This window comes from Gasterosteus aculeatus, chromosome 3 (genome assembly GCF_964276395.1).
Source record: "Gasterosteus aculeatus chromosome 3, fGasAcu3.hap1.1, whole genome shotgun sequence".
Lineage (NCBI taxonomy): Eukaryota > Metazoa > Chordata > Actinopteri > Perciformes > Gasterosteidae > Gasterosteus > Gasterosteus aculeatus.
Genome location: NC_135690.1, coordinates 17,971,433 through 17,994,353, shown reverse-complemented (window position 1 = coordinate 17,994,353; position 22,921 = coordinate 17,971,433). Strand labels below are relative to the sequence as shown.

The window sequence follows — 22,921 nt, the reverse complement described above, 5'->3', positions numbered from 1 at the left end:
TAGTGTCATGCAACACGTGACTGAGCGGCGGCCCTGGATGGGCTGCTCAACACAAAGTGATCCCTTCAGGACTGTGGGCCCTCACAGGAGGACACTGCAGTGTGTGTGTGTGTGTGTGGGGGGGGGGACTCAGCCACGCCCCCAACCTCCGACCTCAAAGTGTGATTGTTGACACTATGTGACCATAACAGTGTGTACGTTTAAGGAAGGAAACAGAGACCCCCACCCCCCCCCCCCCCCCCCCCCCACTCCCTCAATGAATGGGCAGCACCAAAGACCCCAGCGTGGTTCCCCCCAACGCCGCTCACCTTCAATGGAGATCACGTGCTCTCGGATCTGGTTCTGCAGGGCCAGGTCGTCGATGCGCTCGATCAGGTCGTAGATGGCGTAGATGTTCGGGTGGACGGACTCGAACCGGTGGATCTCCGCCCGGATGGCGGCCGAGTTGGACAAAACGAACTGCGAGCCCGCGGAGCCCGGCTGGGCAGCCTGGCCCGAGACGGTGCCCGAACCGAACTGCCCGGCGCCCGAGCTGGCGGACGATCCGGATCCGAACTGGGACGGGATGGACTGGGGCACCGGGACGGGGACCTGCGCCGGCACGGTTCCTGGGGTCGGCATGGCCGGCTGAGACTGCTGCGAGAGACCTGAGCCCGGGACGCCCGACTGGAAATTCATCTCCCTTCCTTTTTGCCTTCTTCGGGGGGGAGGGGGGGGAGGTTGGGGGGGGGGGGGGGGGTCGCTGGGGGAAAGACGGAGTCTTCTTCTTCTTCTTCTCCCTCTTCTTCTCTCACAGCGGCAAAACAAATGAAACGGAGTAGAATTCGGGATTCGTGGCGAACAAAAGAAGTCCGCGCGAACTGACGCGGCGAAGACAGAAGAAAGAAGAACGCGACCGATCGGCGCGTCAACGGCGGCTCGCCAGATGCGACGCGACGACTGGACCGTGATTCATTATCCGTTATTGGCCTGGTCGGTCCGCGGCCCTCCTGTCTGTCTCTCTCTTTTCTCCCCCCGTCCTGTCTCTCTGAAGGCTCACGACCCCGCACAAAGCCACTCGGACACTCCCCGGTGGGCCGGACCCGTTTTCCTCGGCCGCCGCGTGGAAGGAGACGACGGGCTTCAGCGGGCTTCGGCTCGGCGCCCTCGGTCCCTCCGATGCGTCCTTGCTGCCGGAATGAAACGCGCTCGGTCCTCTCCGGTCCAAGTGGTGCTGCCCAGCGCCCTCCTCCGCATGCTCCAACGTCACCCTACACGTAATTCTGCCTGGGATGGGGGAGGGTGTGATTGGATTGGGCGGAAGGGTGTGTGTGTGTGTGTGTGTGTGTGTGTGTGTGGGGGGGGGTCGCAACGTGCACATCATTATAATAACCTACCTGACAGTTACGCAACTGAACAAAAAGAACAAAAAAAAACCGGCTGCTGCAGGAGAACACACGTAGATACACACAACTATTTAATTTGGAGCGACACCCGCTGTTGTTAAACACAAAAAGACAATTCTATCACAATCGGGCTCTTTCTCGTGGACGCGCGCGCGTGGATGCGCAGACACGCGCGACATTGTCTTTTGTGGCAATAATGACGAATCCTCTTAACAAATGAAATACTAACTAAGTGTTTGTGTTTAGCTACAGCTTCCGCAGTGTCGTCACTTTAACACACACACACGCGCGCACGCACGCGCGCGCGCGAGAGAGACAAGTTTCCATTCATTAAAGCACGAAGGCAGTGATCCACGTACCCGGGTGTCACATTAGACGCATCATCAGATATCTCCGCATGTTTATTAAGAAGGCCTCATATTAATACATGTGCACACATATATGACGACACGGCGCCGCCTGCTGGTCTGAATGCGCATTACAACAACAGCTGTTCAGGGCCCAGTCAGCCAAAGACACAAAAAGCATGTGATTGTGTGTCTGTAACGTTGCGTACAGTGTTTGAATTGTTGTCATGTGGAAACAACTATGGAAAGGTTTTATGCAATAAAAGTGTTTTAAATAAAAATCAGCGGATAAAAAAAGTATTAAAGCTCCTGAGCCCTTCGGGCAGCTTGAGGCTCGGAAGCTAATTTCTCATATATTGATATTACAGAGTGCAATAACCAAGTTTTATTCTTCTTCTTTCCAGTATTTGAAAACGCAGCTTTAATCTCGAGGTTAACGTTGTGGTTTCTTTTTTTTATTCACACATTTTTGTTAAAAACGTAATAAAGTGCCAGCCGGATCCTAATGCCAGTCAAATGGTTGCGGTGGTATGACGTCTGTTTTTCTTCCTTTGAATGTTTATCTTCTTCCTTTTTATCAAATTCATTATGCAACCAAACCTGTTGGGACAGTGGAGACGAGGAGCCAAAATATCACACAATGATTGATTCACTCGCGAGAACAATTCTAATCATCATTTGTGTTTTCCTCAATTTGAATGACACATGTTTTATGTGTGTGTGACGCATGGAGACCCACATGTCCACAGGTCTCCGACCCAAAGCTGTTTCTATCTGCTTCTTATCAGGAGGAGTCGCTGTGTACGAAACACCATCAGAATGTGAAGTCGGCTCTCTTTATGTAACGGTGAAGCCCTTCTGCAACGTACTGCACACCTCTCGCTGTGCGCATCATCTTCAGCCTTCTGCCTCCATCTGTTGACCATATATGGAACCCCCCCCCACCCACAGCCCTCCCCGCCCCCACCCTTGCAAAGACATTAGCACACTAATCCGGTTGCGCTCCATCGCGGCCTGTCGGTGATCTCTACAGATAAATAGAAAGCAGCAGGAGGCCACGAGTTGAATTCGGTGGATCTCAAAATGACTTGTGGAATTACTTGTGGTTTGGGATTATCTTGCATCTTGTTTCATGGATTATGCTGTTAATTCTCAGTGAACATTGGCACGTGATACTGTTGGCAGTGCCATCCTGTATTATGTAATGAGGGATGTGACACGAGCGGCGCCTGCAGGGTCTCTCTCTCCCTTTTTGGTGGCGAATGGCGGAGATAACATGTTATGACAGCAACTCGACTGCAGAACAACGAGTAAAAGCGTTTATTCCCACAGCCGCAACATGTACGATATCTGACTTTTGATCAGATGAGAGTTGAGTTTTCCAAGTAGCTCCTTCATGTTTAATTTACAAGTAAAAGCTCAAATCACCAGCAGAAAGAACGAATGAAGACTGTGTAATTAAAATCAACACTTCAAATCGTTTTTTTTTGTATCGTCATCATCTGAAATTGGTTACGTTTAAGTCTGTTTCACTGAACTAAAAAATGGCAGTAGTTATCTGAGCATTATATCTCCCCACTGACTCATTAAATAAATCATTCCGAATGATCTGCGAGAGCTTCTGCGCGCCGCCCCGGGACACCGGAGTTCTCCTTGAATAACCAAGCAGTCGAGTTTCATCGACACCCAGTGAGACAAAATGAGGCCGAGCCGACGCTTATGAAGCCTCTGTGAATTATTGATCCTCATTTGAAACCCTCGTGGCACAAAACCCACGCGTGAGTCCGTACGAAGGCCCCACTGAACCCCACCGGTCACACAGATGGAGACGTCGTGGAGCCGGCGTCAGTGCCAATGGCCGTGCACTGCTACACAGCAAAATGGACAGACTCAAATTAACACTATTGGAGTTAATTTCAACACTTTTAAAGTGTCCCATGGGGTCCACACTACGCAGTGTCAATGTAACACTTTTTAAAGTGTTGCCATTTTAACACTGTTATAGAGTTAATTTTAACACTTATATAGTTGAAATTTAACAATACTCAAGCGTTAGTTTCTCAACACCAGTGGGTAGTGTTAGAAATTAATACTCATCGGAGTCATTAATTAACTCTTATAGTGTGATGTGCATACTATAAAAGGAGTTGCCCCATTAACACTATAAAGTGTTATTGCTGCCCCGCCCCCCCACACAAAAAAAAAAATCTTTAAATGAAATGTGAATAATTAGAAATACGAATGACAAGTTCACTACTTTAACATTTTTATTTCTTCAAATGCATCAACATTACCAAATCTTTTTTCATTGCTGTACATTTATCTAAATGTAACAATAAGGCACTATGTATCTTTGACTATTGTCATTAGAGCATTGCTTGTCAAATGGTCTAAAATAAGTCAGTGCCTTCACAGATATGACAGAAAACACATTCATTTGGTCTTCTATACAGTATGCACTAAAGTGGTCATCATAGTACATTGTTTGTACATTACAGGATATTATGAAAGCGTGCTGTTCATGTATTATAATATCACAGATCTTTTTGAACACAGGAAGATCATCGGTACATCCAGTGCATAAGTACAACCCAACCTGGTACTCAGTACCGTAATATCTGACCCACCTTGTACTTGTAACATTTGAACAGGCGTCCAAATGTAATGTCTAAAGCTGCCACTGATGTGTGTGCCTTGCACGGGAGTGGTTTTCGGTCGATAATAAGGTAGAACCTTTGGATATTCTTCTTTTGCTCACCGATGCAAAGGAGGAACGGTTGTTTGCGTCGACACTCTCAAGGAAGGTAGGAATACTGGCTCCTTCCTGTAGGTCAGTTAAGAGACATAAATTACTATAACATCTTGATCACATTTCTGCAGATATACAGAGCAAAACTGTCTCAGAATCCCAACATCTATTAAGGGATTCTTGGTGTAGGAACTTTTGCATACCTTAAGATATCTAACAAGACGGCTGGTTGCTTGAGCTGAACTGATCTTGGTAGTTTTTTTCTGGCCCCTTGAAGTTGGAGGGAGTAGATGCAGCAGCAAAAGGATTGAAGACAGATCACTGTCCCATCCTAAAGGCATAAAAAATGTATTTATTTAGTACAACACTGAAATATATATTTCAAGAAAACGTTTTATACTGACCATTGTTATCTTCAGACTCAGATTCAGTTGCTGACAGCAACTCATCCATATTCTTTGCAGTCTTGCAGTCTGTGATGTTTGGCTTGAAGAAAGTTGACCACTTGGACAGGAACTTCTGAGACACTTCGTCACCAAACATCATTGAGAAATCCTGGTCGATCTATAAACAAGGAAAACAATATTTTAATATACAGGTTCAAGCATACATCACAAAATGAATGAAAGGTCAAATACTGAAATGGAAGATTGAAAAGAAGATTAAAGAGATTATAGTATAGTGCCGAAAAATATTATATTGTTCTGCACTGGACTATATTACTGTTCTACACTGGACAACTACAACCAAAGCAAAAGAGTTTTCTTACCAATCCAGGTACATCAAGAAAACGAGGGAACACATCCAGGAATGAAGATGATGCATCATCCCCAACCATCTTCTGTCGATACTGGAAAGTCGCTCTCATCTTCTCTTTGACCACAGATTCATCGCTGGAATGTCTTATTGTAGATATCGCCTCCTTGCACTCCTCACCAAATAGCTGTTGGCAGGTTGATAGAGATTCTCGCCTGGTTTTTGGACCATCCTGAAGAACGGTCTTGGAACGACCCCGCAAGCCAGCAAAGGTGTTGCGTTGAACCGTCTTGATCCTCCGTGAAATGAAGCCAGTATTACCCTCAGGATCATAGTAGTGTTCCTTTTTAAAGAAAGACCCAAACAGAGGCATCTCATGCTTCAATTTAAGAATAAGTTACTCAACACAAAAATTGTAGACAGTGAATAGACTGCAAAACATTTTAAAAAACAGGTTGAAAATGCAAGGGTGAGCAACCTACAAAAACTCATCTGAAACAAGATGAGTACAAACTAGAAAAGTGAAGAAGATATTGAAATCACACTGATTTGGTTTTCAGATAGAACTTACATATCCAAGTTTGGAGAATGGATCACGGAGGTATGGAAAAAGAGTCACAATTCCCAGTGCATAATTGGTCCTTACACTTGACGGTGGAACCCTCCTTTAAAAATAAGTCATAGTTTACTTTTAAGCATGTATGTTTTGTAAGAATAAATACACCCTTACCACTTATACAGAACAGCATTATTTAGCTACAACACATGACATAACCAAGTGACCTGCAATTCTTACCCATGTAGCTCTATCATATCTGCAACCAGGATGTTCACCATTTGTTTACTAGTGTTTATTAGTGTTTTAGTCTTATCATACTCATTGAAGACTTCTTCACCCTTTGGATTGGCCCTCAGAACACCCTCAACCATCTGCCAAGAAATATTACATTGTTATGGCATGCTTACGGTAAAAATTAGGTTTTTTTTTAAAGAATTTAACTTTTCTAATGACATTACTTTATACTGCGAATACATTTACAAAAAATAATTAATTTTGGATTTCAAATGTATTTATTCAAAGCTCTACCTGTTTTGCTTCATTCTGGTCCATTAACCCTGTTGGGTTCTTTCTTTTTTTTCCTTTTTCTTGTGGACTCCAGAATAACGGTTGAATCAGATGAATGGGATAAAGCTGGGGATAGTGCAGTCTGTGCCACTACCAAGGATGAATGGGATGAAGTTGGGGACAGCAATGTCAATACAGAGGAGGATGCTTGATCTGCAACCAGCTCAACATCCAGATCTACAAAATGGCAGACAGAACAAAGACAATTTAAATGTACCTATCAGTAACAAAACAATCTCAATCTTAAATAAAGCATTTAAAAAGTACTAAGCATATTATATTCTTCCTTAATTACTACCCAGTGATAGATCATATGTATTTAAGACAATGATTGTCAAGTGTTACGCCACACATCGTATTTCTCACGCTGAAAAAAAAGTCCGCGCTGGCTCCCCTCCAACCTTCCAGACGGTGTCTGTAACCGTAACCGCTGCACGTAGTGTCCACGCCCGGTCAGCCGTAGCGTTCAGCCCCCCATTCTTCAAAACTTGAGCCCTGCGGCGTTGAGTAACTATAAGCACAGTAAAACGTATTTGAGAAAGGAGTCCTTCCGATTAACTTTCCGATAGTAACTTCATATTAACTACCGACACTTCTGATAATCAAAATGTAATTTAGATATACATATACCCAGTCCTCGTATGAGAATATTTGCTTCCATGCAGCTAAGACGTGGGAACCGGTTCTGGCTCTTAGCTAGCCAGCTAACTAGCATTTATTTATTTGAAAGAATGTTGGCATTACTAAAGTACCGTCACGTAACTTAACGTTACATTAACAAACTTGAAACACTCAACAGGAATTCTATTTTGCTCACAGTCAGACTCAATAGACCAGTAAACAGAAAACGTGTGAAAGTAGAAGAAACAAACTCTTGCTAACGTTAGCTTGGCAAAATTAGCTTGCCAACGTTAGCTTGCCAGTTACCGTACAGTAGTTTGTCCGCTCTGGGCGTAGGTTACGGTTGCTAGCTAGCTGACATTAGCCTGGCTGCAGTAAAGGCGGCAGCATAACAGTTAACCTACATTAGAGCGGCTATAAATATATTACTAATGTCTAAATATATGTCCATCTGTATATAATAATAGCACTCATTAGGTTATCTAATTAACTGTTACTTACCGACACAATGCAACACGTTTTCTTCAATTTTGAACAAACTGTCCTCGAAAACGTTGTGCTGCTCGTTGCTCCAGTTGAGTTGTGCAGGTAAATTACTTGAATCCCGCCAGATTGTTGCTCTCACGAGATTATTGTTCGCGCGATGCCAGAGAGTAGTCACTCCTTACACCCGAGCTGAGAGACTGACGACCCATAGAGTTGGTTTCACAATAACAGTAATAACACTCCATTTTGACACCAACTCTTTTGTGGTGCAGTGTGAAATCAAACAGATTTAACAACATAGAGATTTAGATCAATTCCAAATAGAGTTCGATTGACTCTATCTTTATCAACACCAGAAATTTAACTCTGCTCAATTTGCTGTGTACCGATCACAAAATAAAGCCGTTCAGTTGCATAAAATGCAGCGATTGAATCAAAGAAGGAGCTACGATGACCTTCTGACGACTTCCCATACCTTCTAGTTGAGCTTAGTCATCCTTGTGATTCGAGTGTTTGTGCGCAGGGAATGAAACAGGCAGCGACATGCAGCTGACCGGATAACACGCATAAATCAGCATGAACGTGCAGCTGCGGCTCCTCTATATGAAGCCAGCGCTCCCCGTAATCACACATCTCTTATCGGCCCTCTCATCTGGCTCCTTCTTATTCCCTGTGAGTGGGAATCTCTGAGCAGAACCCACGGGGGGGGGGGGATGACGCAACTGAGTTTGTTGCACGGTGACAATAGATTATTATTATTATTGATCATGAGTCAAACGGCGCTCCCTGTAGGAAACACCACGTCATTCATGTCCCGTCTGCGTCAGGTCCATCTTGAAATCGGAAATTTTAAAACAGGATCAACAAACTAAAGTGTCACCCCATTCACACAGCGTATTACAGCCGTGGCTGGATTTCTTTTTATTAAACCGGCGTTCTACAGATGGAAATTCTGTATCTTCTTCTGTTAAACATGGTGATCAAAGGCTGGATGAACAAAACCCTGAATATGAATTGTGTACCTTACTTCCTGTCAGTCTTTCACACAGGGTTTAAGATGAATATTTATAGGAAATGACCGATTATTAACAGCATGAACGTGTCAAATATTCATGTATGAGAGCAAAGACGGCATGGACTGCTTAATAAGGTACAATAATGTGTTTTTTTTTCCTCAGGGCAAACTTGCCTAACAGACTGAAACTGTAGCTGAGGAGTCGCTATTAATTCCCTTTTCTATCGAGGCCCTCTAACAAGGTCACCCTAACCATACACTTCCATCTTTATTTTCAGTAATGGCAAAAAGTCAGAACTCACTGCAACTCACCACCCGGTTCTAAGCGATCATCGATGAGCTGAGAGGACATTTCACAGACTACAGGACTCCGTGACGAAAGGAGATAAAAACGATGCATTCAGTAGCAACACATTTACAAAAGCACTTTCTGTTCTCCTGCCGTGTCTCTTACAGATGCACAGATCTGCTTGTTGCAATGACGTTAACGCTTTCTTAACGTGCTTCTTTTTGTGATTTGGATTCCTGTAAACCCATTTACCGTGTTTTATACTAAACATGTCTTTATTTGGTGTTATAAAAATCCCTTATGGTCATTTTGGTGTTTAGTCACACTCATCACGCACTGTTTGGGAGCCCTAAATCAACCCAGAACAGACACGATTTCTTAATTTGCTCCACTAAATTTTCTGTTAAAACAATAAATGACAATAAATAAAGAGACAAGATTGTGACATAAATGTTTGTGAAGTTAGATTTGCGATTTTAGAGTTTGCCAAACACGGGACGAGCCCTCTCAATGAAAGGTTGTTCTGCACACAGGTAGTGGAGGGGCATCGCTTTAATCATCCCCCTCACGTGGAAGACATTTGTTCTTTTGAAGACATTTTATACGTATTTAGAATGTGTCGCGATTACATTCCCCACAAGAACACATTCAATTCAGCACTCACGACATTGTGGATTTATGACATAAATGATTCAATCATTTACGACTTTGAGACATTTGGAGACTTATTTATCCAATTGGTATTTGGGTTTTCTTAAAAGCATCCAAGTTGGGATGCAACAATGACAGAAACCTGTGGTCTGCTGTAATGAAGGCGCAATAAAAAGTAAATACCCTGTCGGTAAAACTGTATTGAATGTGTTTTTTGTTTGATGTCAAAATTTTCTGGTTCCATTAATGTCCCTTTCTCTGCGTTATAGATTAAGAAAAGCAACAAAACAAAACAGTTGCTCTAACTTAGAAAGGATGTCTTTCTTCTAATATTTATTTTTTGCCAGTTATTCCCTTTCTTCAGCGTGTTCTAAATCAACAACCAAAATGCCCAGTAAAGAATACATGAGACAAATAAAACGCTTTAGTTAAATAAAATACCACCAGAGCGAGAGACAACACCTAAACTCTCTCATCCCTGCAGCAAAAAAGCAGCATCCACACACTGCAGCCTCACACTAACCACACCCCTTCTCATGTTGCAGCAAAACACGGCACATCATTTTTTTCTGTTATTTTCCCAGAATACACCTGGAAAAGTAGTGACGACGGAATATACTGAATGGGAAGTCCAGTACTTTTTTAGGAGCTGAAGCTTTTGAACCTATTCAATGGTTATACAATTTTATTTGTTAATGATTAACTTAAAGCGTGTGCGCATCTTCAACAACAAAAATAATTGAGAAATACTACTTTATGAATAAAAACACATCACATCTGTAGGTTAGATCGTGACAGATACTATCCCTAAATGTAACACTTTACAAAGATTGTTAATGAGGACTTGATTTAAAACTGGAAGTTCCGTTAAGCAACCAAAAGAATAAGTGAATAAATAAAGGAACATCTTTAAAAATAAAAAAAAATAAAAAAGATGTTTACATGATGCCTTAATGAAGGCATTGAATGAGGCAGAACAGTTTAACAATTTCTTCGTGATCGAATGTGCGTTAAAATAAAAATGAAAAAATAAGGGAAATTATAAATAACCATTTTCAAAAAGTTAACGTTAGTTGTCTGTAGTTTTCATCTTAAATCTCACCTACTAAAATAGTGACATAACGTTGCTTGGACTGAACATCAGCACATGGATCCAGCTCAAACGGTTAATAATTTAACTTAAACGTGAATAAAAGTAGTACTTTATATCATTCTTGCTTGCAAAATGACTGCTAACTTAGCTTTCATTGGGATCCAGTTGTCTGGATCGTCCACGGACCGCCCACCAGCAGATGACAACAACAAAACAGACCGAGAGGGTGCTGTTAGCGTAGTTAGCTAACGTTACCTGAGATAAGCAACTAGTGGCTTTGTCCGTGTGTGACACCTTCACGGCGGGTGTTTGCTGAATTACAAATTACTGTTTGCAGCAATATGACGGGTCGGTGTAGCCAGCTATGGTTCTCTGTTAGTATAGTCTAGACTAACGTTAGCTAAGTAGCTCCCTCAGCTAACGTTAGCTCTATGTATGCCAAGCTAAAACTGGTTAGCTAACGTTAGCTAGCTTGGTTGCTAGCTTGTTAGCTAGCCTAGTCGAGGTGGAGACCAAGAACAGTGAGATGCGAGCAAAGTAAGGTAAGGATAGTCAAGTCGTTTATTGAATTAATTCAACGTGGGATGTCACCCGTGTGCCAATATCAGTACAAACGGGGGTTGTGGGCTTTTGTACATAACCTAATTACATTTGCCAAATTCATCGACGTTTCAAATATCTGTCCTGCGCTATACAGACAGCTGTGCTAGCTAATAGCCAGTTAGCGCAGGCAGCGGGCTGTTATTGAACAGCTAGCCTGCTAGCAGCCGCTAACGGCCCCTTTCGTTTCCACCGTAACTGTGACCAACTGGAGGCCTCGAGCTTCGTGGCAGCGGTTGAGTGTCAGTTGTTCCCTGTTCGTTGGGCATCAACAGTTGAACGAACCCGTGATGAGTCGAGTCCCGCAGACCTGCACACAGTTATTAATGTCAGTCAGCTAGCCACCGTCCTCAAAGCCTGTATTTAGTAAACACCAGCAGTTAACAGTTACTGATACTCGTCTTGTCAGTGTTACACCTTTAACTTGGTATTTTGTCGGATTAGCATCCTGGTGCGACGTGTTTACGGATTGACGTCAACAAATGCGAACTATCCACTTATTTTGTGAGTTCTGAAAGTCTCCCTTTGTCTTGCATCAGACCAACATATAAGGTGACATCTCGTGTGTTGTTAAAACAGGTGACTCAGGACGGTGATCCAGTAGACTGGAATGTGCAGGTGCCTTACATGATTGCTCACAACGTGTTGACCTTTTGTTAAAACCTACCATAAGTGATCTAAAGACACAGACTCTAATAATAATAATACTCTCCCATATGGTGATACATAAATACATTATAGGTGCTCATCGAGAAGCTTTGGTGTGTTGTGGTTTGACTAAATCAGGAAACATTTATTAGCCAAAATATGTCAAACATGCAAGGAATTTGTCTTGGCGGTTAGTGCACGACAGTAGACAGACAAGACAGCAGTGCACAAGTAATAAAATAAAGTGGAATGAAATGCTAGTGCAATGGGTTAGTAGAATAAGGCTAAGGCTATGGGTTAGTATAAAACAAGGGAATAAAGTTAAAAAAATTTAAATATTAAAAAGTTAAAAAGAAAAATATTAAGCATAAAGTGCACTAACGAACAAGTAACAGACAAGAGACAGAGTGACAAATGGCTGTATACCGTCTCACCGGAACATATCTAATCATAGTAGGCAAACTCAGGGCAAATGGAAAGATGATCAATATATCTCCTGTTGATGTTTGTGTTTCTTCCCACAGGGTGGCCTTGAAGACAGGCAAACGCAAAGAACTCTGGGAGATTCAACATGAAGTTGTATGTGTTCCAGGTCAACAATGGCAGCACATTGACATTTGATACTGATCTTGCTGTCCAGACGTAAGAAACTGTCATTTTAACAATATCTCTGAAAAACAGCGGTCAGATTATCTCGGTTCTTGTGATCTAAATAAATTCTTTCTTTGTTTCAGTGTTCTGGAGCTTAAACATGCCATCCAAGCCAAATATAAGATTGCAATTCAACATCAAGTCCTTGTTGTTAATGGAGGGGAATGTATGGCTGCAGAGAGGCGTGTCTGCAGCTACAGTGCTGGCACTGTAAGTTTTTAATGCATTAATGTGCTTTTCATGTGGCTTAAAAGTATTAAGGGTTGCATTTGTGACACATTACTCTTGTTTTACGGTTGACCTCTAGGAAACAAACCCCATATTCCTGTTCAACAAAGAGATGATCCTGTGTGACCGGGATCCCACGATCCCCAAAACCACCTTCTCTATTGAGAGTGAGATCCAGGTTAAAGTAGAGGAGTCTCTACTGATGCCTGCTGTCTTTCACACTGTTGCCTCGCGAACACAACTTGCTCTGGTACTTACTCATTTATTTATGTTATTATTTTTATAAAGTGACCTCTTATTGCACAACCTTTTTATGGGATAAACACATGGAACCATTGCGTCCTAACTTGTGTGATTTTCTTTCTTTCTTTTGCCACTGTAGGAAATGTTTGAAGTTGCCACAAAACTTTGCTCTTTCTGTGAACGATTGGTTCATGATGAACACCTGCAACACCAAGGCTGGGCTGCCATAATGGCCAATCTGGACGACTGCACTCTCTCTTATCAAAAGTTGCTTATGAAATTTGATTCTTCGTATGTAACCTATCAACACGACTTGGAGGAAATTAAAGTTAAACTCTCAAAGTAAGTTTTGGTACATAGAACAAGCTATTTTATACTTTACCAATCTTATCCAATAGTTTTGAACTTAAAGTAATTACTGCATATTGCCTTTGTTGACGCCGTAGCTACTGCCGCATATTTAATCAAAGTATTAGCTCATTAAAATCACTGTAATAGTAAGTTAATCTCTCTTATGTTGTACTATAATGGCGTAACGTCTCACGATTGCAGGCTAGGAACATCAGTTTCTGTAATGGCGAGGATTCCTCTGCTGGAATGTTTGACAAGACACTGTTACAAAGAGAGCATGGAGAAGTCAAGCTCAACCCCAGGAAAAGATTCAGATGAGACGGAAGAAGAAAAGTCCACCGACTCTGTGCTCTGCGCTGCTGACACACAGAGGCCCTCCAAGTCATCTGCACCCTTCCCCGCTCCGGGGATGACCACATCTGAACCATCTGGCGACCAGGAAACCAATGAAATGACTGACAGTGGTGGGCTGAGAGCTGCACTGCTGGATGATGAGGATGATGCTCCGGAGTTCACCAACCCGTCCTGCTTCAATGTCACACTACTGGACTGGATCAACGTGCAAGACCGACCCAACGATGTGGAATCGGTCGTGAGGAAATGCTTTGACTCCATCAATAGGGTGAGACACAGACGATGTATGAAATAGACGATGTCAAAATGGTGTTTTAAATGCGCTGTTACAATATCACACCTCTTCACTGAAATCTTGTTTCTTTCAGCTCGACCCTCGGATCATTCAACCCTTCCTGACAGATTGTCGTGACACAATTGCCAAGCTAGATAATCAAAACATGAAAGCCATCAAGGGGCTTGAGGACCGGTTGTATGCTCTAGACCAAATGATTGCGAGCTGTAAGAAGCTGGTGAATGAGCAGAAAGAACTTGCTCAGGTACGTGGGAGTGAGTCTGTGGGAGATAAACACCATAACATGACTGTGTCTGCGTATGGTCACATGCTCACGTATTCTCTCGCAGGGATTTCTGGCCAATCAGAAGCGGGCTGAAAACCTGAAGGACACATCTGTCCTGCCAGATTTGTGTTTGAGTCACACCAACCAGCTGATGATCATGCTGAACAACCACAGGAAGCTGTTGGACATCAAGAAGAAATGCACCACTGCCAAACAAGAACTCGCAAACAACCTTCAAGTCAGACTTAAGTAAGACGGAAAACCACTTCTTCCTCAATTTGTGTTTTTAGACATTTGAAATAGCTCCCTGCTCTCTTGCACACAATTTTGGGATGCTGGTTTTAAACATGGGAAAACTCTGTCTGCACCTCTAACATTAGATGGTGCTGCTACGTGATGCTTCATGCAGACCAGGACGGGGAGAAGCTTCAGGCTCTACTCCGACTTCTGACGGAGCTAATAGAAAGAGTGAGGGTGGTGGAGGCCCTCAGCACCGTGCCACAGATGTACTGCTTGGCTGTGGTGGAGGTCGTGAGGCGAAAGATGTTTATGCGCCACTACAGAGAGGTACGTGCTCCATGCATGCGTCCTTCCTCGTTGGACAGTGATCAGTCTTTCAGACACTGATTCAAAGAGGAATAGAATAGATTTTGCTCATTTTTGTCGTCTTCTATTGGACAGGCTGTTTATTCTCTGTCAAAGCAGCAGTAAGACACCCTTGTTGCATCAAAAGTGGACATCGCTTATTACTCTGCTGTAAAATATTTGAAATCATTCTTTTCAGTGGGCTTATGCACTTGTGAAGGACGGGAAAGGACTGTACGAGGCGGAGAAGTTCAAAAGGGAATCCTTTGGGAAACTCTTCAGTGAGTTTCTTTTGAAGCGTCAGCTGATTTGAGGAGTCACCTCAGAGCACGGAGTGATGTTGAGATTACACACAGATCCCAGGCGGGTTCGGAGGTTTGATCTTTTTACTCATTTCCTTTCAGGGAAGTCTTTCCTCAGAAATCGTTTGTTCCGAGGACTCGATTCATGGCCTCCAACCTCCTTTTGTGTAAGTTACAATTCAACAAGACCGTGACCAAGTTTGTATTCACGTGTATTATATTTCAGCTGTATTTTAAAGGGTCTCTTCTCTTGCTCATTTGCAGACACGGAAGCCCAGAAGGTTTGATGACGAACTTCCAGACATCTCACTTGATGACCTGCAGTACTTGAAATCTTGTTGTCCTGTCGAGGTGCAGCCTTTCCTCATGTGAGTCCCAATATGGCTGATGATAACATACTCTGGCAAGCTTGTTTCTGTATGATTTGTGAATGCACACGTTTGACAAGTGAACAATACTGCTGTGTGTGCTGTGAGAGGAAGGACTGCGGTGCTTCGCCGTGCACAAACCCTAGCATGAGATGCAGGCTGTTTAAGTTGGGAAGTAGTTTTGAATTCTGTCCCAAATGTTGTCCCTTATAATCTTTTTCTGCAGGGTTCCCACAATGTGCGACTTAACGCCCTTAAATCGCCACGTAGAGACGCTTCACAAGCTGGTCCAAGCTGCACAGAGTGTGGATGAGATGTCTCAAACTATTACTGACCTGCTGAATGAACAAAGGGTAATGGGCGCTTGATGAACACAAATACAATGACAGCCTTCCTCATGTATTTATTTGGAAAAGCATTTTCTCTCCCCTCATCTGTCCTGTCGTTGCAGACCTCCTTCAGTCAGAGATCAACGGTGTTGACTCCTCAGTCTGAAAGCATAACCGGGACCATGACATCAAGGTCCTCCAAAACGCCGCCTTCTCTCAGCCTGCAGAGCCCCAGCAGCCAGCCACTGCATGTTCCCGCCCCCGCGCCGCTGGAGGACTTGTCCCCGGACAGCATAGACGCACAAACGTTTGACTTTGAAACCATTGGCCACCCGAACATGGATCCGGTGCTGCACCAGGGCTCCCTGGACCTGGATTCTCTAGCAGAGAGCCCCGAATCCGACTTCATGTCCGCTGTCAACGAGTTTGTGATTGAGGAGCACTTGGCCTCTCCGAACCCCATCAGCGAACCCATTAGCCCCGAAATGATGGTGGAGTCGCTGTATTCCTCCGTCATTAACGCTATCGACAACAAGCGCATGCAGGACACCACAATACTTGAGAGGGAGAACTCGAGGATCACTGTGCTTAAACAAGTGATTGACAAGTACCAATCCGCTGCGGAGGAGTCCCACTCAAACTTCAGAAGCGTGAAGGATGATCTCCATCACTTGAGGGGCATGGTTTTAAAAGAACAACACGACTTTGGTTTCGTTTTGAGAAATCTGACCACAGAGGTGAGCAACGTCGTGGACAACATCTGCCAGACCCAGAAATCTGAGCTGACGGAGCAGCATCAGAGCGAGCTTCTCTCCCTTCGGCAGCCGCTGGAGACGCAGGTTCAGACGCTGACGGAGGAAAACCAAGTAAACCAGAACATTGTCAAAGATGTCCAGCACGCAATGCTGGAGCTGGAGGGGCTGATGGAGCGCAAAGAGAAAGAACTCACTCAGCTCGAGAACGAGAAAGAGCGATGGGCCCAGACGGAAAGGGACCAGCTGGAAAGGATCAAAACCCTGGAGCAGGTGATGGGCGAGCAAAGCCAAGAGATCAAGGCGCTCTCGCTCTCGAGGGACTCTCTGACCAGCCAGCTGGAGAATCTGCACTTTGAGATTGAACGTGGCCAGCAGAAGATCCGGCAGGAGTTGGAGCTTGTGGAACAGTCTCACTTGATGGAGATGGAGGAAAAGCTCAAGCAGGAACATGCAGCGAAACTGGAGACCGTTAACCAGGATAACCGGAGGGCCGCGGAACATCTGGCTGCTGAAAATAGCGCAAAGTTAAGCGAGGCCGCCGAACACCACGCCGCTGCACTTAAAGAGAAGGAAAGCCAAATTAAGGACATGGAGGCTCGTATTACTGAGCTTGCAGAACTCCGCTGCAAAGTAGAGGTGGAGTTAGCCCTCAAAGAGTCCGAGGCAGAGGAGGTGAGGCTCTTATTTGAGGAGGCCCAGATGCAGCAGGCCGAGGCTGTGGAGTCCCTGGTGGAGGCAGCGACCAAAGTCCTCAGCCAAGAGCTGGCGGATGTCAAAAAACAGCTCGATGTGAAGAACGAGGAGTGTGAAGTGGACCTGGCAGAGCTGAGGAGTCTCATGAGGACCGAGAAGGACAACTGCATCTCGGAGCTGGTGGACACACACGAGGAGGAGGCCACTTCCCTGCGGAACCAGCTCGCCTCCCTGCAGCGGCTGGCCCAGAATGCCGATGAGAACCACGCCGACCAGCAGCAGAAAGTCGAGCAGGCTTTCGACCTTCAAGTGGCTGCTCTAAAGGAAGAGCAAGAGAAGCAGCTCCGGAGTTCCCAGGAACTGGAGACAGAATTGAGGACTGTTATCAGCCAACTGCAGGCAGATAACGACCTGCTCTCCAAGAAAGTAGAGCAGGACCGACAAGCGACGGAGAGAGATTCAGAAGAAGAGGCGGCCTCTAAGGTTGCGTCGGCAGACGCTTTTAAAGCGTTGGAGCAGCAGAAGGAGGACGTGGAGACGAGGCTGTTGGACAGAATAAGACAACTTGAGGAGGAGCTTCACGGGAGACAATCCTCAAAAAGGTGAATGTTTGATCACAACGACAGACGGATTACAGATACAAATCTAGCTTTTCCTTTTTGTGTTTACGTGCCCGATTCCAAATGACTGGTTCGCTTAAATAGAATCTGTTCCCATTGAAACGGAACTGTTTTGTGTTTGTCTCGCGCGAGCTTGTTTGTCCACGTTGTGCATTGCTTTGTGTGCCTCTCAGTGATGAAGGGCTGTCGCTGCATGCCGAGGGGCGTGCCGACGCCGCAGCGCCGCTGTCTCTAGACTCGGCACTGCAGGAGCGGCTGCAGCAGGAGAGGGCCAGCCTGCAGTCCCAGATGGACCTCCTGGAGAAAAGGAAGAACGAGGAGATGCAGAACCTCAAGACGTCGCTAATCGCAGAGCAGCAGGTTGGTGGGGTGATAGCAGAAGGTCGCTGGAATAATTACTGACACACTAATGCCACTAATAATGGCAGTTTAATATGCTTAAAACAAGTGAGAACTTGCTTTTGTGAAAACCTTAAAGTTGAATGTATGTTGACGCTGGCACTCTGCAGCTTGCATTACATTTAAAGTCAAGCCGTAGACATCAACAGATCGATCTTTCATTCATTGGACTGACTTGATCTTTCCCTCGTCTACAACAAAAGATCCCGAGGGACTGCAGCAAGATTTCATTTTTGCTCTCTTGTTACTTTCAGTCATTTTTTTTCCTCCTGTACTCATCATAGTTTAAGCTAACAAGACTTTCGATTTGCACAAAATATTTCATAATCAAGCTGAACTTACTCTAATTTGAAACATCAGTTAAGCTCACAAACCTGCATTTCAATTGTGTTATTTTGTCACTCAGCATAACAAATGCTGAAGGGATCAGACCTGGAACAATACAAAGGAAAATTAAACGGAAAACCAACTAAACAATTGCAACTCCCTTGGCTGCAAGCTGATTTGCATTGTTGGACCTTTAGTAATTAAAATGCATTCTCTCCTATCATTTGTGCTTTGACATGAATTACAACCAAAAATGGTTGTAAACCTTTTTAAAACGCTAAATGTTTTTTCTTCTTCTGTGGTTCTTCTAGACTAATTTCAACACTGTTCTAACCCGAGAGAAGCTGAAGAAAGAGCACATCATCAACGAGCTGACAGAGAAGTGGCGGGCAGTTACCCAGCAGCAGGAGAAGGACAAAGGTGAGGACTGTCCACCAAATATCACAAAGATCTATTTCAAACAACTAGTCGTTCCCTTAATCAGTTCTTCAGCTTCCCCGGAATAGAACCGCTAATCGTTCCGACAGCCACTGTGTTGCTCGATAGATTGACATGACGCTCCTTGTTGCAGCGCTGATCGAGACTCTCTCCGAGGACCGAGCCAGCGTCATGCAGGAGAAGAAACACTTGGAGGAGGAGCTGAACCGGCTGCGCGGCGCCGCCCTGATCTCGTCTGCCTTCTTCGCTCCGAACCCCTCGGCTCTGGAGGTCTCGCCGGCCGGGGCGGCGGCCCGGGCGCCGCTGCCGCTAGCCGGGCCTTTTCCCTCCGACCCCGGGCCTGAAACCGACAGGCTGGCCTCCGTGGCGGCCATTCGAGATGACGAGCAGGTGGACTCGGCGGTGGAAGCCAGCCTGGTGACTGTCCAGTAAGCAGCTTTTTCTCCACTCGCGTTGCTGGTTTTATAATGTGGTGGTTGTGGTCTCTCTACGTGCCTCCTGCAGGGCGGTGTGTTTGCCCTGCTCCACCTCTTATGTTTGAACCGAGGTTGACAAAGTACGAGTTACTGTCCACAAATATGGGACAAGAAGGGGAGGTTGTTGTTTCTTATGGGGAGAATTTCTGTGGTTCACAGAGAGGAAATTCTGAGAAACTCACAATCTCATCTTTATTTATTTATTTATTTATTGTGCCAGTGTGAATAATCTTTCGATTTCAGTGCACACACACACACACTATGCAAATACACAAAGCTTCAATCTCCATCAAATCGAATCAGTGCTGAACACCACTGAATAAAAACAATGAGTTGTCGTCTTCAGACGAGAGGTCATCTAATACTGTGCTGCCACGTCATTGTGCTCAACCGACCAACCGCGAAACCTCATTTGAAAATGTCACTAGACATATTTAGTCCATTCAGAGGTTAAGAATATATTTCCTGCATCGTAACAATGTGGTTTTTACAAGACATTAGTTTATTAAGACCAAATCGACAGCTGTCACGTTGGACTATGTCCTCCTTAGGATACGAGCTTCGATAGATTCACGCAACAATGAGTTTGTTAGATGCAGTTCATCCAGAGCCAACGTGCAACAGCATCAAGCCTTTTGTTGAGATGAAATTGGTTTGGTTGCCAGCGAGCTGATGGAAAGGCACTTCTTGATATTAGAGAAGCATTTAAAAGGACATTGTGTAAAACATCCCAACAACGGATGGACAGAAGGGACATTTGACGAGGAAGGAAGCAAAGAAAGCAAGCAGCAGTGAAGGAAGCAATGAAGGAAAGAAGGATGGCAGGCAGGCAGGCTTTGATCAGACAGTGTAAGTTTTCTATTCATCACTATACAAATGAATAACTAATAAATAGTCCAGCGACTAACAATGAAAATCAATTCATATGTTGATCAATTTTCCTTTTTCTCCACAACGCCGACAGTTTTTACATTGCTCAGAGGACGCCGGTCAGTGATTTGTTTTCTCTCCCGTAGTGACAGCACCCCGATGTCGGAGGAGAAGCAGCGGATACTCCTCCTCGAGAGGGTAAATAGAAACGCAATCAAATCGATGGAAAAATGTGCAGTTTTCTGGATGTCTCATCGGTTTAATGCATCCGATATATACGTTTCAGACTTTACACATGAAGGAAGAAGAAAACAAGCGGCTCAGTCAAAGACTGGTCAGTTGTTTCATATTACCTCTGTGGGCCATGTCCCACCCGCTCCACTGGGGGGCAGTAGCATCAAAGAGTAAAACCCTGACCCGGGAGGCCAAAGAGCTCAGCGAGGGGAAAGAGATTTTTAAGGAAGAGTGACATTACAAAGACAAGAGGGATGGATTTAAAAAAAAAAAACAAGTGAAAATGACATTTTTTGAATTTGCATGAGATCCAATTGAAACGAGCGTTTAATGCCGTAGTCAACAGGCCAGGGATGCTAATGCTATTTACGAAGCCCAGTGAGACGAGTGTGAGCGCTGCACCTCGGTGTTACACGTGTAACGTTTCCCTAATCCTCGTCTTTGCAGATGTCTCAGAGCATGTCGTCTGTGTCGTCACGGCATTCAGACAAAATCGCCATCAGAGAGTAAGTGGATGGTTAAAAAAAACCGACGCATGTCCACGCTGTATTTGTTAGCGGCTGTTTTTGTTTGGAGATCAAACTCTCGCCATCAAGACACGGAGCGTAATCACACACATTATTGTACCACTACAGTAATTTTCCTTTTTATGTCATTAGTTGGAAGAAGTCCTGCTAATGCTTCTGTGTGTCTTTGTTTTGTAGTTTCCAGGTAGGCGATTTGGTTCTAATCATCCTGGATGAAAGGCACGACAATTACGTGCTGTTCACAGTCGGCCCCACCCTCTACTTCCTGCACTCAGAGTCTCTCTCTGCACTGGACCTCAAACCAGGTCAGACGCTCTACTTTGGACACCTGTGTTTCTTTATTTACTGATGAAATGATGATGTAGAAGTCCCGTTTTCTTAATAAGTGCAATTTATTTGTGGTTTTCCCAGAGTCGCTTTTGCTTAACAGGTGGCTTTTCTTTTGTTGTTCAGCATCAGGGACGTCAAGACGGCCGTGGGTACTTGGAAAGGTGATGGAGAAGGAATATTGTCAGGCAAAAAAGGTACTGAATTCAAACCACTAACGTGTGCTCTAAATGAACATGTAAGAACCAGTAGGCTCACAAATGTATGTATTTGTGACAATGTCCACACATGGTTTGGATTCATTTTTTGATGTGTTGATTTGTGTCAGTGAAGCCGCTTTGAACCATCTTCTCACAACGGCTTTGTTTCCTTGTCTCCTTTCCTTCCCCAGGCACAGAACAGGTTCAAGGTTCCTTTAGGAACCAAGTTCTACAGAGTGAAAGCTGTTCCATGGAACAGAAAAGTATGATAGCCAAGTAATGAGCAAAAAATGTATATTTATATTGCTTAATTTTTGAACAGGAGCTTCACACTATAACTCATAACTTGAAAATCAAAAGACCTTAAATATTTAAAGAATTTAAGATAGTCATGATGCTATTTTTGGTTTCAGTTCAATAACTCACCTGCTACCACATTTTAGTTTCCTTTTAAACCCAGATATGTTATTGTGGACCAATTGCTATTAACTCTATTAGGGCATTGCTCTAATGTGGCTTTATGCCACCTGACCTGTGTGTAAAGTTAAACCAAATTTGGATGTTAAATATTGGTTCTCATTATCAGCATTTGTCCTTTTGTGGAAAATACTGTGTCAATATCAACATAACAACTACAAATATACATTTATTATAAATGTTTATGGAGGAATGTTCACGGCATGTATATTGATATATTTTCTTTGATTTACTTATCCAGATAAATGTTGTAGTTGGAAACGTAGTTAATGCTGTTTGTTACTCACAAAGCAGTGTGGCCCTGCGTCAATACTGAGATGTACACTATGGCTGACTTATGGAAACAGTCGTCTTTGCAATCCTTGAAATGCACTTTCAAAAACAATGCTTTTGTCGATTCGAAAAGGGAAGTTTAACTGAGCTGTCTGAACTAAGAAGGTATATCGGCACAAACTTCTCACTATCATAGATCATCGATATGTAGAAAGAAATTCGTTGACTGTTTCATTATTGGACGACATTGTACATTACCCATCAAATCACACATGTAACAAAAAATGACTGTATTGTAAAAGATAGAGTTTTGAAACAATAAAGGATTGATCCCAAACGGACTCTGAGGTTTCTTTTTGGGCCAATTATTGTTGTTCCACATTTGAGAATAATGATAAAAACAATGTAGATGATGCTGTTGAGCTCATCCCTGTAATCATGAAGGGGTGAAAAGTAAAAAAAAAAAAAACTCCCTCCTGCGGACATTTCTGCATTAAAATGAGGAACCAATTTATCAAAAGTTGTTTTTTATGAAATAAAATAAACACTGTAGTAGCTTTTAGGACGT

General features: G+C 43.9%; 3 protein-coding genes across 4 annotated transcripts in view; 1 reads left to right on the top strand and 2 right to left on the bottom strand.

Annotated features, from left to right (window-relative positions):
- Positions 1-2,451, bottom strand: part of agap3 (ArfGAP with GTPase domain, ankyrin repeat and PH domain 3) — an 85,592-nt gene extending 83,141 nt beyond the window's left edge. The window contains exon 1 of the mRNA XM_078099935.1: positions 309-2,451. Within this exon, the coding sequence (XP_077956061.1) occupies positions 309-678 (370 nt within the window). The 5' untranslated portion in view covers positions 679-2,451. The remainder of the gene's footprint in view (positions 1-308) is intronic.
- Positions 2,452-3,985: 1,534 nt separating this feature from the next.
- LOC120807889 (uncharacterized) lies at positions 3,986-7,767 on the bottom strand. Its single transcript, XM_078099939.1, has 9 exons — positions 7,486-7,767; positions 6,730-6,874; positions 6,325-6,540; positions 6,034-6,167; positions 5,809-5,902; positions 5,251-5,580; positions 4,886-5,045; positions 4,685-4,812; positions 3,986-4,556 (listed from the first exon to the last, which is right to left on the bottom strand). Exons 3-9 carry the CDS (start codon positions 6,346-6,348, stop codon positions 4,401-4,403), a joined length of 1,026 nt encoding a protein of 341 aa, XP_077956065.1. The 5' UTR covers positions 6,349-6,540; positions 6,730-6,874; positions 7,486-7,767; the 3' UTR covers positions 3,986-4,400.
- A 2,760-nt stretch (positions 7,768-10,527) lies between these two features.
- Positions 10,528-22,690, top strand: rb1cc1 (RB1-inducible coiled-coil 1). Of its 2 annotated transcripts, XM_040170992.2 has the most exons (23): positions 10,528-11,060; positions 12,291-12,408; positions 12,501-12,627; positions 12,725-12,895; positions 13,028-13,230; positions 13,441-13,861; positions 13,962-14,132; positions 14,218-14,402; positions 14,534-14,720; positions 14,938-15,019; positions 15,143-15,207; positions 15,305-15,408; positions 15,635-15,761; positions 15,860-17,787; positions 17,979-18,165; positions 18,843-18,951; positions 19,103-19,397; positions 20,462-20,513; positions 20,602-20,649; positions 20,997-21,055; positions 21,254-21,381; positions 21,530-21,600; positions 21,795-22,690. In XM_040170992.2, exons 2-23 carry the CDS (start codon positions 12,338-12,340, stop codon positions 21,870-21,872), a joined length of 4,869 nt encoding a protein of 1,622 aa, XP_040026926.2. In that variant the 5' UTR covers positions 10,528-11,060; positions 12,291-12,337; the 3' UTR covers positions 21,873-22,690. The 2 variants fall into 2 exon arrangements, with proteins under 2 accessions (XP_040026926.2, XP_077956059.1); XM_078099933.1 differs by lacking the exon at positions 20,602-20,649.
- The last annotated feature ends 231 nt before the right edge of the window (positions 22,691-22,921 follow it).